The 16,281-nt window shown below is 35.9% G+C and overlaps 1 protein-coding gene across 1 annotated transcript in view; it reads left to right on the forward strand.

Moving 5' to 3' along the window:
• The first annotated feature begins 12,230 nt into the window (after positions 1–12,230).
• The window catches only part of LOC113760377 (beta-galactosidase), a 36,880-nt gene continuing 32,829 nt past the window's right edge, over positions 12,231–16,281 (forward strand). The window contains exons 1-3 of the mRNA XM_027302930.1: positions 12,231–12,424; positions 12,547–12,713; positions 13,211–13,450. Coding sequence (XP_027158731.1) covers positions 12,584–12,713; positions 13,211–13,450 — 370 coding nt within the window. The 5' untranslated portion in view covers positions 12,231–12,424; positions 12,547–12,583. The remainder of the gene's footprint in view (positions 12,425–12,546; positions 12,714–13,210; positions 13,451–16,281) is intronic.

Raw genomic sequence — 16,281 nt, forward strand, 5'->3', positions numbered from 1 at the left:
TTGGATTTGCTTTGAAAGCAAATTGATACACAAATCCAAGATAAAAATAAGAAGAAAACGAGTGAAATATTTCCTCAATAAGGACAGTCTTCATCCAGCATTTGCTGTGATTGAGTTATTATGGGTCCTAGACATAAGACATTTTTTCTTTCTTTTTCCTTTTCTTGGTGCGAGTATCCATAAATTGTTATTTACCATCTGGACTACACAACTATAACAAAAAATAGTCCACAATGATGCATAACATCAGCCCCAAAAAATGCTATTACCAGCTATTACCAAAAAACAGTCCACATTGACCACAAGTTACCCAAAAACAGGTCACATCAGCCCCAAAAAATGCTATTATCAAAAACTCCCCATCAAAAGATACAAAGCACAGCTTTAAGAAAGAACAAAGGAGCATCCAAAACTTCAGGTTCCTAAAATTTCCTAAAGGTTTCTGGGCTCCGGCAGACCGAAGCTTTCTTTGCTCCCACAAAGCAAGCTCTTTCTGCTGCAACAATTGCAGCTCAAACCCAAACAGATTCAGCAGCCAAACCGACATTAACTTTCGTAAACTCATAATCAAAATGCCATGTTGTACATACAAGAGGATAAGAGCTAACAAAGTGAAAGTTTGCAAATTCTAATTCATTCAAAAGGTCTCCACCAGTTCTGAATTTACCTATGGGAGTTCACTTAACAAGTTAACACTCACACTTGGTCGGCATTATGAAAAGGAAAACAGCAGTGAAAGTCTTGTTTCATGGTAAAGCAAGTCAAAATCTCTCAAACGGGCTCTTAAGCAAAACTCCACAGAAACGTAAGAAAACAGTTACTTAAACAAGTGAACGAACAGGAGCACAACAGAAGGTAGCAGGCTTACTGATTGCTGTTTTAAATCGTAGCATACTCATATATGAGATTATTATCAAACAACAAACCAACCAAAAAGGAAATTCAAACCATTCCAGAAACTTCAACAATTCAAAAGATCAAAATTTTTATTGCTGCAATAGAGAATAGGGCTCTAATCTGTCTACATTGCTGCAGCAGGACAAGGAGCACCGTCCTTGTTGCAGCAACTCTCAGCTACTGGAATTGCTCGCATAACAGCGAGGGAATGGGAAAAGAGGACAGTGTGCCTTTAGTTCAAGGCTAATGACTTTCTAAACACAGCCCTGATAGCTGATATGTTCATAGTATCCCACTCCAGTTGCAAACGAAAACAAGATTATCAAATGAAACCACAACTTTAGCAATCCCAGAAAGAAAAGACTGCTGCAACAAGCCGATAACTTCGAGCTTGTCGCAGTGCATCCTTCGATTGGACTCCAAAGGCCCTAACAGACCCAGGTTATGCAAATAAGGACCAAAGATGTAGTCTTTGGCTTACCAAATTGGAGAAAGTTAAAACCTTTGGATCAAACAACAAACACAGCATCACATCAAACGCTATCTCAGCGACCGAAAGGCAAAAAAAGATTAAAAAAAAAAGTACCGGAAACAGTTGCAACAAGCAAAAGGTTTCATCTTGTTGCAGGGGTTCTAACAAAACCATTAATCACTACCACAAGTAAAGGAATGGAACGTTGAAACAGGAAATTTATGTGATTTTTCTGATTTTGGCCTGTCAAAACATAAGAGGGCAACCATAAACATCCAACGAAAGACCTCATGGGTTCATCATAGACTGTACCAAGAACCTTAAAATCATAAGTATGGCAAGGCTACCTCGTCATCGTCAAACAGATAGATAAGAAGTAACATACCTGGACAGCAAAAAGGAAGCGGATTGGAAAGATCTTTAGCGGACAGCGTTGCCCTTCAACGATGATGGAAACCGATGATGGAAAGCGATGGTTTTCTCCTTCACTCGCTGCTTTCCCTTTCCTTTTGCTTAGAATTTCTCAGCCTTACTCTCGGCTCTCTCGGTTTCTCTTCTCAGTTTTTCCTTCTTGTTTCAGTCTTTTTCCTCTCAGCTCCAACACCTTGCTCCCCTGTGCTTCCTCGACATAAATAGAGGGGGCAAAAGATTGGAAAAAAAAAGGAGAAAAGAAAATGTAGTAGGGATTTGGAAAAATTGGGGAAAATGTAGTAGAATATTAGGGATTTGGAAAAATTGGGGAAAATGTATAGGAAGCTCTGTTTTGTGCTCAGTGCAGAAGCTTGTTTGTTTCAGCTCGGTGAAAGTTTGTGTTGCTCAAGTGTTCCGTTGCTTTAACTCAGACCAAGTGTTCCGTTGCTTTTGTTTTCAGAATGTGTTCCGCTGCTTTGGTCTTTGCTTTGCTTTGGATATTGTTTTTGTTGCGCGGCACTTTCACTATGATTTGATCAAAATTTTGACTTCACTCATTTTCCCCCCATTTGATACCAAAAATCATGTTTTTTTCTGGATTTGTAATATGGTTTGAACCATAGATTTTAATGCTATAGTATTATTCTTTATTTTTTAGCAAAAAATAAAAATTTTCATCAACATAGGTGGCAAAATTTGTTAATTTCATATAATTGAAAATGTACTTTTATAATTTGCTAATATTTTATACTAATTTCTTATAATTGCAGCACTAAAGAACATCATGTAATTCAAAATAATTAAACTCAAATTATATCGTTATAACATAGTTTCAATAAAAATAATCATTTTCCCAACATTTGAGACCAATCATCATGCTTTTTTTTTATTTTTAATTTGGTTTGAAGCATAGGTTTTATTGCTATAGTATTATTCTTTATTTTTTAGTACAAAAACACAAATTTTCATCAATATAGGTGGCAAAATTTGTTAATTACATATAAGTGAAAATATACTTTTATAATTTGCAAATATTTTAGCCCTGCAATTTTTTATAATTGCAGCACTAAAGTACATCATTAATTGAAAATAACGAAAGTCAAATTCTATGGTTATAACAGACTTTCATTAAAAATAATCAAATGCTATTAATAAGACATTATTGTTAAGTCAAAATCAAAGAAAATTTAGTGATGACATAATGTTATCACTAATTTATTCAAGATTATAATGACAAGAAAAGTCGTCACTAATTAAATTGCTAGTTTTTAATATTGTCAATTGCTAGTTTTTAATACTTTTGTGAAAATATTGATAATGGTTGAGAAAATTTTGTTACATTACTGCAAGTGATAAATGTACTTTTGTTCTTTTTCAAACATTTATTTTAATGTTTAATTTTGTTTAAAACTATTGTACTCGTATAGATTTGCAAGACAAAACTTAAGTTCTCAATAGTTAAAAAATTCATTACAGAGAAAACACAAAGTAGTAGTTGCAAAATGTGTATAAATTACAGATATTTTAATGTGTATAAATTACAGTTTATTTTAATGTTTAATTTTGTTTGAAACTATTTTACTAGTATAGATTTGCAAGACATAGATTTATGGGTAATTTCTTTTTTTTTTTGCTTTCACATATTTAATTTATGTTAAATACAAAACCTACCAGTTTCCCTTTCATAAAAATATTAGTGCAACACTTTTTGAATTTTACTCACAAACATTTATGTATTTAACATAAATTAAATGATTCAGAGTGAAATGCCCATAAAGAGTAGAATATTTGTTCATGTAATGGAGGAAACCCACAAAGAGTTAGTACTTTATGGGCCATTTCTTTTTTTAAAAAAATTTAATTTATGTTGAAAAGATAACCTGCCAGTTTTCGTTTTGTAAGAAATCAGTGTAACACTTTTTGAATTTTACTTACAAACATTTATAAATTTATCATAAATTATATGTTTGAGAGTAAAATGCCCATAAAAAGTTGGTACTTTGAATAGATAATGCTCATTTGCCCATAAACTACACTCCCTGAAGGCTATTTTGTTAATTACTTTGTAGTACTTTGCTATTCCTTTGCTAATACTACTTGGCATGTAGTACAAAAGATAAATCTGGCATAAATTTCTTATTCCATTGATAAAAAGACCTGCCTGCCTTATAACTATTGTAATGAAAGATATATCTTTAGAGTTTATAACAAATTATTACTTAAGTTTGAGAAAATTATAAAATATTTATGCATAGTTTATCAAGATACCATTCGCAATTTCCTAATAAAAAAATAGGAGCTAAATTGTAAAAGCTAGGGTGCCATAATAGAAATAATAAAATTGGTGTATTACATATGGGGGTTAAATTGTAAAAGTTAGTGTGCCATAGTAGAATTAATGAAATTGGTGAATTACATATGGGGCTAAATTACAAAAGTTAGGGAGTAATAATAGAATTAAAGAAATCGGTGCACTACATATGGGGCTAAATTGTAAAAGTTAAGGTATCATAATGGAATTAATGGAATTTTTTACAACATTTGGGGTTAAATCGCAAAAGTTAGGGTGGCATAGTAGAATTAATAAAAGTGACTTAGAAATAAGTACTTTAAACAGTGACGATTAATTCTTGTCACTAAATTCAAATCGGTAGAGTGACAGTGACGATATTAGAAGTTGTCACTATATAGATCATTTTAGTGACAACTTTTTCAAGGTCGTCACTGAAGACTTAGTTGCTTTGAGCAATTATGACAACTTTGCTTGTCGTCACTAAACAACCACGTTTTGTGACGAATTTTGTCGTCACTAAAAAATGTTGTCACTAATGACCATATTTCTTGCAGTGTAGTTTGTGACGAAAATAACGTGTCGTCACTAAACATTTAGTTGCTTTGATGCAATTGTGACAACTTTAGGTGTCGCGACTAAAGAAGCTCCTTTTGTGACGACTTATTGTCATCACTACAAAATGTTATCACTAATAATTTTTTTTTTTAGTGATCAGTGACGACAACAAAAAGTCGTCCGTAAATAGGCCAAGCAATAGTGATGATGTTCTTAATGTCGTCACTATTGTGTGTTCTAAACACTCCCGCGCTCTTGCTAAATCTTGGCGGGAATACTTACTTTTCTAAGTCGTCACAAATGAGTTGGCTCCCATTAGAGGTTTGTGACGAGTTAGAAAGTCGTCAATAAAGGATCCACTTTTGTGACAACTTTTTTTCGTCACAGAGAAAAGTTGTCACTGATGACCAATTTTCTTGTAGTGGTGGGTGAAAGTTAGGCTAAAGAGAGAAAAATCAAATCAGGAATTTTTTATCAGTGCAACCTGCCTGTGCACACTCAATTGCATATAATTTTTCGTATAGGAGTCGAAATCAAGTGCTGTTTACGGTATTTGAAACTAGACTCCGAGAACTTTCTAACAGCATAGAATACCCCTACTACTTCGTTTTCTGTGAGCCGTAGTGAACCGGAAAATTTGACTGATTTTCTTATACTATTTTACAGAGAGGCCTGCACATCTGCATCTTATAGCCCATTTTCACTCCTCTTGTGAAACGAATTTGAAGATAGTTTCCTCTAGTAATTTTTGTTATTTTGAATCAAGTTTTCAACGCCATAAATCACGTTAATTTTGGACTTGTGTAGCCTTAGTTATGACTTGATTTCGAAACTGTGTCGGATGTTCCGAGGCTGGAAATTCGTGAACCAGGTTTCAAAAATCAGTATTCAAAGAACTATTGTATCTTGGTGTAGAAAAATCCAAATTGAGTTCCACTTATTGCATTTGAAACTAGACTTGAAGTTATTTTAGTGTTATAAATTTCAGAGGCCAATTCGATTCTTATGAATTTTGCTAAATTTTCAAATTTCACTAAAAATCATGACTATTTTGCCCTGTTTTAATGAAGCGGCAAGTTGGATCTGAGATTTGAATGATTTCTAATTTGAATCTAGAAAAAGTGTCTTCTAGAGAGTTTTAGCACATTGAATTTAGTTTCTAACGGTATAAACTCCCAATCTTTGGACTTACGGAACTCAAGATATGATTTTTCAAGTATTGTCACACAAAGCCGGAAATTTCTGGTTTCAAACAAAATGTTCTTTTAAGGACTTCTAACCTTCTTTTGAGATTGTTAGTCCGTAATTACCTAATTGGCTCCGTAATTACTTATGACGCCGTAATTACATAATTGGCTCATGACAAGAGCCCTGATCCTATTATTAATCCTACTGGGATTCACGTTTTTCAAGGACCAAGGAGTCCTGATCAGGAGCCGTGCCCATATCCTGGTGAGGTGGAGCCTCCCGCGGAGGTTATAATTTATCCGAATTAACACCGACCAAGTAGTTGGAGTGGTATGGAACGTGGTGAAATGGAGGGGATCTTTCTGGAAGTTCCAAGAAAAACTTCTTTGTTGCATCAATGCTCAGACCGCGTATCCCTTATTGCAATCAGACTTAACATATTCCTAATTTCTTGATTAGATGGGCCAATCAAATGGTAACTGGGTCTCGCATCAGGTCCAATCCATCCACGACGAAAATGTTCTCAACTTCTTGATCCACTGGGCCAATTAAATTGTAATTGGGTCTCGCACTAGGCCCAATCCATTTCTCGTCGAAAATGTTATCAATTTCTTCATCCAATGGGCCAATTAAATGACAACTGAGCCAATTAGTGCACACTAGACCCAATCCATTCTCGTTAAAAATATTCTCAACTTATTGATCCAATGAGCCACTTAAAATGTACATGGGTTTCGCACTGGGTCCATTATCATAATAACAGAAGACCTAACTACATTGGTTCTCAATTCTAAATATCCATAATTTCCACGATCGTACTCTGCAATCCTTGTACCAATTGCACCTACCATGACTACTTAAGTGAATCGGATCGTAATGATCTCCTCACCTGGACCAAGCAGAATGCTGCATTCTGCTTCATCGAAGAGTCCCCTGTTTGCCCCCAGAATTCAAGATCAGGTGGCACCTGTCCAAGAGGAAGAGGAAGAGCTGTTGCCTGCTCCACCGCAATGAATGCAACAAGGGACACCACATTCTCAGTATTAATGCAACAAGGAAGTTATTCCTGAGACTTCCAAAAAGATCCCCTTCATTTCACCACATTTCAGATCACTCCGACCACTTGGTTGGGGTCATTTTGGATAAATTACAACCTCCGCAGGAAGCTCCTCTTTACCAGGATGTGGGCACAACTCCTGATCAGGACTCCTTGGTCCTTGAAAGACGTGGATTCCAATAGAATCAATAATAGAGTCAGGGCTCTTATTATAAGTCAATTATGTAATTACGGTGTCATAAGTCTGAATAATCTAAAATTAGCATGTAATTTCTTGCCACATGTTTGGATTAACTGCACGGAAGTAGATTTCAAATTTGTACGCATTTTATTTGAAGATAAAATAGATTGACATATTTTTATTTCAATGTTGTGTATTGATTACACGTGTCACTACTGCATTAAATCCCTACCTACATACAAATACGTAATAATCTTGTCGTGTTCTACATTGCACTACGTATTTCATATGTGCAAGGCCACGTGTTAGCACCAGATTCAACTGCTCCTAAAAAAGCACAATTCCTCCGCATCATCCCTTGACTCTGTCAGGGTCCCCTTCATCTCCTCCACTGCTCTGAGCAGTCGGTCCAATTCTGAGATGAATCGAATGCTCCCCATGCAAAGAGCGAAGTACATCCTTAGAAACACGACGTGTTCCATGCCGTAGTCCCTCACGACCCTGAAGAATCTTGCCATGTCCCTAATGGTTGTCATTTCTTCTGATGCCACAATTGCACTCCTGTGAATTAACTTATAGCCCTTCAAAACGCAGCATATCGAGCAATCTTCTAGAAAACGGGCGTGTTACGTAATGAAGGTGAAAGTCTCCGATTTCAGCTGCATTTGTGCAACTCTTCTTTTGCCACGTGTCGCGAGTCTCGCCAATCAAATTGGGGACATGTGTCAGCAATCGTGACCAAGGCGAGATAATTTCCAATTTAAATTTCGAATTTTGAATTTGAATTCAAAATTCAACAGCAGTCGCCTCTACCTAGTTCTTTTTCTGCCCTGTTCATCCATGAAGGGGCCACCTTTCAAAAGCAGCCCGTGGCCTTCAGCCACGTGGCAAAAGAGTACGGCGGTCCATGGGAGGATGGGGGCCAGCTCCGCGGGTCAAGGAAATTTCAAATTTGAATTCTAATTTCCAATTTTAATTTTCCCTCCTCATCAGATTCAATCCGGATCGTCTATCTTTCGGATGGATAACACGTGAAGGCCTTCCGACCGTCCATGTGTCTGTCCCAAGCGTCTTTATAATATTATAAGACACTCGGAAAAGGGGTCTTAAAAGGGTTCATTATACAATCACTCCCAATCTGCCACATGTACTCAATCCAATCTGCTTAATACACAGATACTTTGGAATGGATTGTGTGACGTAATTAGGTTGAGTTGGGTGACGTTATCTAGGTAGAGTTCCGTACTATGTCTCATCGATATCGCTTCACTGAATCTTCAAGATTTCACCAAAAAACACAAAACACTTCCTTCCCAATCATCTCATCTTCATCAAGAGTAAGGACATGGGAGTAGTTCAATGAAAATACCAACTTTCTCCACTTCCTGCTTCAATTCGCAGGTAAGTTAGGGGAATTATGGTCCGAAAGTCTTCGAACCCGTTCATACTCTCTGTAATGGAGTTTCGATCATAATATGCAAATGCGAAGTAAATTGTCCATCCTCATAGATCATACCTTATGAGAGGATGATTATCTGAAAAATGGATGCTTCCGACTATTCGACCGGAGCAGATTCTCATCTCACAGATCAGAGGAGCTGTGTACCGTTGCACTTGTCGGGGAGAATCGAATTAGGGTTATCAATGTGTGGGCCACTTATACTCAGACTTAACATATTCCTAATTTCTTGATTAGATGGGCCAATCAAATGGTAACTGGGTCTCGCATCAGGTCCAATCCATCCACGACGAAAATGTTCTCAACTTCTTGATCCACTGGGCCAATTAAATTGTAATTGGGTCTCGCACTAGGCCCAATCCATTTCTCGTCGAAAATGTTATCAATTTCTTCATCCAATGGGCCAATTAAATGACAACTGAGCCAATTAGTGCACACTAGACCCAATCCATTCTTGTTAAAAATATTCTCAACTTATTGATCCAATGAGCCACTTAAAATGTACATGGGTTTCGCACTGGGTCCATTATCATAATAACAGAAGACCTAACTACATTGGTTCTCAATTCTAAATATCCATAATTTCCACAATCGTACTCTGCAATCCTTGTACCAATTGCACCTACCATGACTACTTAAGTGAATCGGATCGTAATGATCTCCTCACCTGGACCAAGCAGAATGCTGCATTCTGCTTCATCGAAGAGTCCCCTGTTTGCCCCCAGAATTCAAGATCAGGTGGCACCTGTCCAAGAGGAAGAGGCGAACCAAGAGAATTAGGTTCGCATATGGTTGCTGCCTGCTTCACCGCAATGATTGCAATAAGGGATACGCGGTCTGAGCATTGATGCAACAAAGAAGTTTTTCTTGGAACATCCAGAAAGATCCCCTCCATTTCACCACGTTCCATACCACTCCAACTACTTGGTCGGTGTTAATTCGGATAAATTATAACCTCCGCGGGAGGCTCCACCTCACCAGGATATGGGCACGGCTCCTGATCAGGACTCCTTGGTCCTTGAAAAACGTGAATCCCAGTAGGATTAATAATAGGATCAGGGCTCTTGTCATGAGCCAATTATGTAATTACGGCGTCATAAGTTCAATTAATCTAGAATTGAAGTGTAATTCCTTGCCACATGTTTTGATTAACTGCACGGAAGCAGATTTCGAATCTGTACGCTTTTTATTTCAAGATGAAATGGATTGACGTATTTTTATTTCGATGTTGCGTATTAATTACATGTGACACTGCTACATTAAATCCTTACCTACATACAAATGCGTAATAACTACGCTATTGCACTACGTATTTCATATGTGTGTGGGGTCTACTTCTTTCACCGAAGCAAGGCCACATGTCAGCACCAGGTTCAACTGCTCCTAGAAGAGCATGAGTCCTCCGCATCATCCCTGACTCTATCAGGGTCCCCTTCATCTCCTCAACTGCCTTAAACAGCCGGTTCAATTCTGCGATGAATCGAATGCTCCCTATGCGAAGAGCGAAATACATCCCCAGGAACATGACGTGCTTCATGCCACAGTCCTTCACAACTCTGAAGAATCCTGCCATGTCCATAATAATTGCCATTTCTTCTGATGCCATACCCGTACTCTTACGAATTAGTTTATAACCCTTCAAAACGAAGCGTATCGATCAATCTTCTAGAAAACAGGTGTGTTGCAAAAGGAAGGCTGAAAGTCTCCGCTTTCAGCTACATTTATGCAATTTTTATTTTGATGTTGCGTATTAATTACACGTGGCACTGCTACATTAAATCCTTACCTACATACAAATGCGTAATAACTACGCTATTGCACTATGTATTTCATATGTGTGTGGGGTCCACTTCTTCCACCGAAGCAAGGCCACATGTCAGCACCAGGTCCAACTGCTCCTAGAAGAGCATGAGTCCTCCGCATCATCCCTGACTCTATCAGGGTCCCCTTCATCTCCTCAACTGCCTTAAACAGCCGGTTCAATTCTGCGATGAATCGAATGCTCCCTATGCGAAGAGCGAAATACATCCCCAGGAACATGACGTGCTTCATGCCACAGTCCTTCACAACTCTGAAGAATCCTGCCATGTCCATAATAATTGCCATTTCTTCTGATGCCATACCCGTACTCTTACGAATTAGTTTATAACCCTTCAAAACGAAGCGTATCGATCAATCTTCTAGAAAACAGGTGTGTTGCAAAAGGAAGGCTGAAAGTCTCCGCTTTCAGCTACATTTATGCAATTTTTCTCGTGTTACGTGTCGCGATCCTCGCCGATCAAACTGGGGACACTTGTTAGCAATAGCGACCAAGGGGGGATAATTTTCAATTTGAATCATTTTATTAGAAAATACATGAATTCTATAATGATAATATAAATGTTGGACCAGAAATCGAATACATAGGACAACAAAATAAAAATATTTCTTGCCTTTATCTATTTGGTTTAGTTGTTCTTCTAAGTTATCTAATCTATTTTCTAATTTTATATTCTTTTTTCTAAATATAATTTATTTTCATGGTGTTTATCTATTCTATTTATTATTTGTGGTATATTTATATTTTGATTTTGTAAACATATCTTACAAGTTTCTATAGAGCTTATTTTACATTTATATCTTAATGCTAAGACTGGGTATTTGTTACAAAATTTACAAGGATAATCATCAGATCCACTTCTATTTATCAATTGGTGTTCACAAGTTGTTTCTACAAGATTTTCTAATATTTCATTGAATTCTTCTAATTGTTCAAGCTTACTATAATATATTCTCTTTATTTTTTCTACCAGATTCTAAACTATCTTTAGTAAACTCATCATCACTATTTTTATCTTCTTTCTCTAGAAATTCCTTATCACCTATAAAAACTATAATATAACTAGATTCAGTGTCATCTATGTATTCATCTATGTATTCATCTACTTCTAAAACATCTTCATTTACACATTCTATTAGAATTGCATTCTTATTATGCATATTTTTTCTACGATTACAATCACGAGCTGTACTTCCACAAGTAAAACAAGATAATCCATTACTATATTATCCCTTAGAATTGAATCTTCTGATATGCTTTTCTTTATTTAAATATGGTTTTCGAGCTAATGATCTTCTAAGGAAATATTTTTTCTTTATTTTTTGTTTTTTTATCTTTTTGCTTTTTTTGTTCTCCTTTTTGATTCATCATAATGTTGGGGAGTATAAATTTGTCTACAAAAACTATATTCACCTTTAAATTGTCCAGTTATTTGTATATTTGTACATTTTTCAATTAATTGACTAACTATAAATTGAATTCTAGTTGCTATGTTATCTAATTGAGATTGTATTATTTGTTATTTTTTTAACTTTTTATGAATTTCTGAGCCTAAAGGATCAGTAATTTCATAAATAATTTTTCTTTTATATATGAGTAAATCTTATATACATTAATAATGTATACACTATCACCGTTTAATTTATGACACGTGTGCAAAAGTTGAATTTCAAATTTAAATTTTACATCGTTAATTTTTAATATGTGTATATAGTGTCAGTGTAGAAAAAATTAATTTTTTATATTTATTTATGTACATTTGTATAGATGTATATATGTACGTATATACCTGTGTATGTGTCTACATACGCCTAGCCCGCTTTATCCCACTTTATCCCACTTTATCTTGCCTTAATCTTCGAGGGCTCTTAGCATATTCCTCCTGTGGCATACGCCTTTTCATTATCTTCTTTCCTTGCAAGTGAATAAGTAGCATCACTTTTTCAAAAAAAAAAAAAAAGAGTAGAATCACCAATCAAGAGTCCAAAACTAAACTCTGTGACTGATTCCCACTCGGTAGTATAATATGACACCGGATTGTTTGTTCCCTGCAATTTCAGATTGAAAAGAGTTGCTCCCACCAAGTATAGAGGTGTTCACAACATTTTCTTCTACATACCACTGATCACTGTTTTGATTTTAATTTGATTCATACGTAAAATATATTTTCACGGATTCATGATATCTTGGATACTAATAAGAACCCTTTTTTAGTTGCTTGTTCCCTGCAGTTTTGAGCGTTAATTTGGAGATGGCTTCCATGCTTAGTCAAATTGTTTGTACTCCGAATAACAATTGTAAGGTGTGGGAGGATCCCTCATTTTTCAAGTGGAGAAAGAGAGCTGCTCATGTTCCATTTCACTGCCATGAATCAGTTGAAGGTGAGTGTTAATTATTGTCTATTATACTCAATCACTAGCAGCAGTGTGAATCCTAGCTGTAAATGATTATACTGAATTCCTGCAAGTAATGGATTTTTGTACTACTTGGGGTAATTATTCAGAAGGGCGTGATTGTAGAGGGCAAACTTTGCAACTATTTATTGGAACGGGTCTTTGTACTTAATTTTGTAAAATGTACTAGTACTGTACGTGCAAATGTGTATATTTTCGTAGATCGATCAATAAAAATGCCCTTTATAATTAATAGCTTAAAATTCTGCTCTCTCGTTAAGTAAGTACAGCATTTTTATAGAGGCTGTAAGTGCAGCATTTGTAGAGGTGATTGTAGAGGCTGTAAGTGCAGCATTTCTAGAAATATTCAGCTGTTACTTTTATCTGGCAGATTTGATTTCGTTGTGCTTTGTTATTATTATTATTTTTTTTGTTTTTACTCCCAAAAGAAGGTGATTGTAAAAATTGTATGCCAATTTGTTTAGGATCTCTTAGATACTGGTATGAGCGCAACAAAGTAGATTTTTTGGTATCAAAATCAGCAGTTTGGGATGATAGGGCGGTAACTGAGGCCCTGGAGTGCGCTGCTTTTTGGGTGAAGGGCTTGCCTTTTGTCAAGTCTTTGTCGGGCTATTGGAAATTTCTACTTGCTCAGAGTCCTGAGACAAGTCCTGTGAACTTTCATGATAGCACCTTTGAAGACTCTACATGGAGTACTATACCAGGTAGTATGGTCTTCACTTGAACTTTTTTCCGGCAAATTACTCTCTTTAACATCTATCACTGCTTACTTATGCAGACTAACTATTCCTTGCTTCTGTTCACTTATTGATGTTTATCTGTGGTGGACTTGTAGTTGTAGCCAACCCAGTTGTAGTGAATTGAGCACATTGACCCCAACTTGAAAGCGATGGCTTCTTCCACTAGAACATGCATGATTGGTTATTTTTATTTTCTACTAGCAGCTTTCCGTATGACCTCAGCTCAGTTTTTGGTTTGAGCAAGACAGGAGTAATTTTCTTAGAATGAAACCATTCTCTGAGATTTTGCCCGTAGTCACATGTTGTCTAGATGGTTAAATCCTCATAATTGAGATTCCTGGCAATCCAGAGTAATATACTTATTGCATGTGACTGGATTTAAAGTAACGGACATGTAAACTCAATTAAGTCCCAGATTGTTTGACTTTTTAATTGGTTACTTGCTTGGTGTTGCCCAAGTTATCTCTTCAGGATAATTGAGGACATAGGTTTTCAACAGCATTACTGTGGAAGTTAGACTAGAAAGTTTTATCTGCTGTTGGTAATTAGAAAGCTGTATTGTTTTTCTCCCTTAGCCACTAAAAATCTGTAAAATTATTGGTATCTGAGATATCTAATATCTTAGTTATACTGGGTTCCAGAAAAGAGATTGTTTTGTCGTGTGAAGGTGGTGATGGGATATGTTACAGTCCTCACAGGATAGGGTAAATTCTGTTTGCAGTAGTTATCTTTGTAGAGGGTTGATCTCTTGAGTCGGATTAAAAGGCTATAGTTGGCTACATAAGCTAAGCATTTGCTTTGACCTTTGCAAGGATCAGCTAGGTGGTCATTCAATTGTTAATTGGTCAGCTGCAGCTGTCACCTGCAAAATTGGAAGTTTTTAAATTTTGTACTCTGTTGGTTCAAGGCCCCTTGTGTATATCAGTTGCAAGTAAAAGGTAGATCAGCTGGTCCAAATCAAATGATTAACTTGTTTCAAAGATGCATTTACACCTTCTTTTACTCCTATTCAAGATTATAAGTTTTATGTGTTGGGGGTTGTTCTGGAATTTTTCTATGGATTCCTGGCATAGAGAGGAGTTATTCTGGACTCCTCTCAAAAGTTGAAGAGATGTCATTTCTCTTGTTTGGAAGAGAACATTAAGACTTGGTTAATATTTGAGGAAAGCCCCTTTCAGTTATTTGTATTGTTTCTGGGAACTGGACAAGAGTTAGACTGTAGTTCAGCTTGTACTCTTGTGCATGTTGGTGAATTTTTTTGTTTTTTAATCTCTTTGTCCGTGGATGTAGTCCATTCATGATAAAAGTGTGCAAACCTCAAAGCAAATTGCCTGTCACTAACTTGTAATAACTATTTTGTGTTATACACATGTTTGTAAGTGGCAAAATGGAAGAATGGTTGATAAAATGGTTCTTCTTTAATGGATAGGGGATAAAGTTAATGCAATCCAATTACAATCATTTAATAAATGGATATAAATGGATTGGATCTTAGTGCATAATGCAAAACCATAATCCATCCATTTAACCAGTTAGTAGAGTAGCTGGTATTGTTTGGTGTATTCTTTTGAATTTCAGTGCATAAAAATTCTTGTTGTCTATACTTTGTTCTTTTTGCGGGTTTTTCTGGTTCCTGGATGATGTTTCACAATTTAAGGTTTATTCCTGCAAAGTTCTGATTCATGATGCTTAAAGTTTTTCTTAAGCCACAACCAATCAAAAAAAAGAGTGATTTTTCCCTTCTCCATGATGTGTAAAAGATTTGGCAATAAAAATTTCATTCTACAGTCTGGATAGAAATTTAAGCAAACTATTTTACTAAAAAAATTGAGTGAAAAAGAAAAAGATGAGAAAAAGAGAAGCAACTTGAGTTGAAACATTTGACATTGATGAGTTTAGTACTTGGCATAGATTTAGTAGAAGACAGAACATGTGATCATTAAGCAACCTAGGGTAGTGGATTCACTAGAAAAAGGAAATATATCAAAGAAAGTACAAGACAATAACCAAAAAAAAAAAAGATTCTTTTCAAATTTAAATAGCTTGGAGGGGCCAATTATGAAGACTATTTGTTTCGAGTTCCAGTTCTTTCCTGTGAGTTCAAGAAGTGTTCAACGATGATGTACTGTCTTCGAAAGCTAGTTTTGTGGACCCATAAGAACATCTCTTAATACTGGAAAGGTGTGAGTCCTAGGTTCTGTGCATTCGAATTGTAGGAGGAGGAGGTAGGGTTCAAATGAGTTTTTGTTTCTGTTCCCATTGCATTCTATTTTCATAATTGGATTATATGGATCAAATGGATTATCCATGTAAATCCATCAACTTAATTCAGTTTAAATGGTTACCCATTTAAAGTCATTATCCTTTTTTGGTCATCCAAATCCATTTAAATTTGGTTTCTTTGGATGGACAAATGGAGTCATATAAGTCTATAAAAACTTGATGAAGTGGTTATCCAAGTCCATTTAAACTTGCCACCTCTATGCATGTCATATGGCCTTATTAGATGCATATAGAGACACAAAAGTCTATAAAAGCTTCTTCTAGGATAGTGCCGTTGTGAAACATTTTTGGGCTGATTGATATCACTAGAATTGATGTAGTGGATTCACTTTCTGTTTGATCAAATTCTGATCTGGTTATTCTTAGTTACTGGAATATGCAGCCTCTGGAGACATACAAATCCATAACAGGGTTTTGAGATTTACTGATCTGTTTCCTAGACTTTTCAAATTATTTTCTTTATATTTAAATTTTGGACCTATTGTATTTTGGAATGCATGTCACTGTCTTGC

Source organism: Coffea eugenioides, chromosome 2 (assembly GCF_003713205.1).
Source record: "Coffea eugenioides isolate CCC68of chromosome 2, Ceug_1.0, whole genome shotgun sequence".
Lineage (NCBI taxonomy): Eukaryota > Viridiplantae > Streptophyta > Magnoliopsida > Gentianales > Rubiaceae > Coffea > Coffea eugenioides.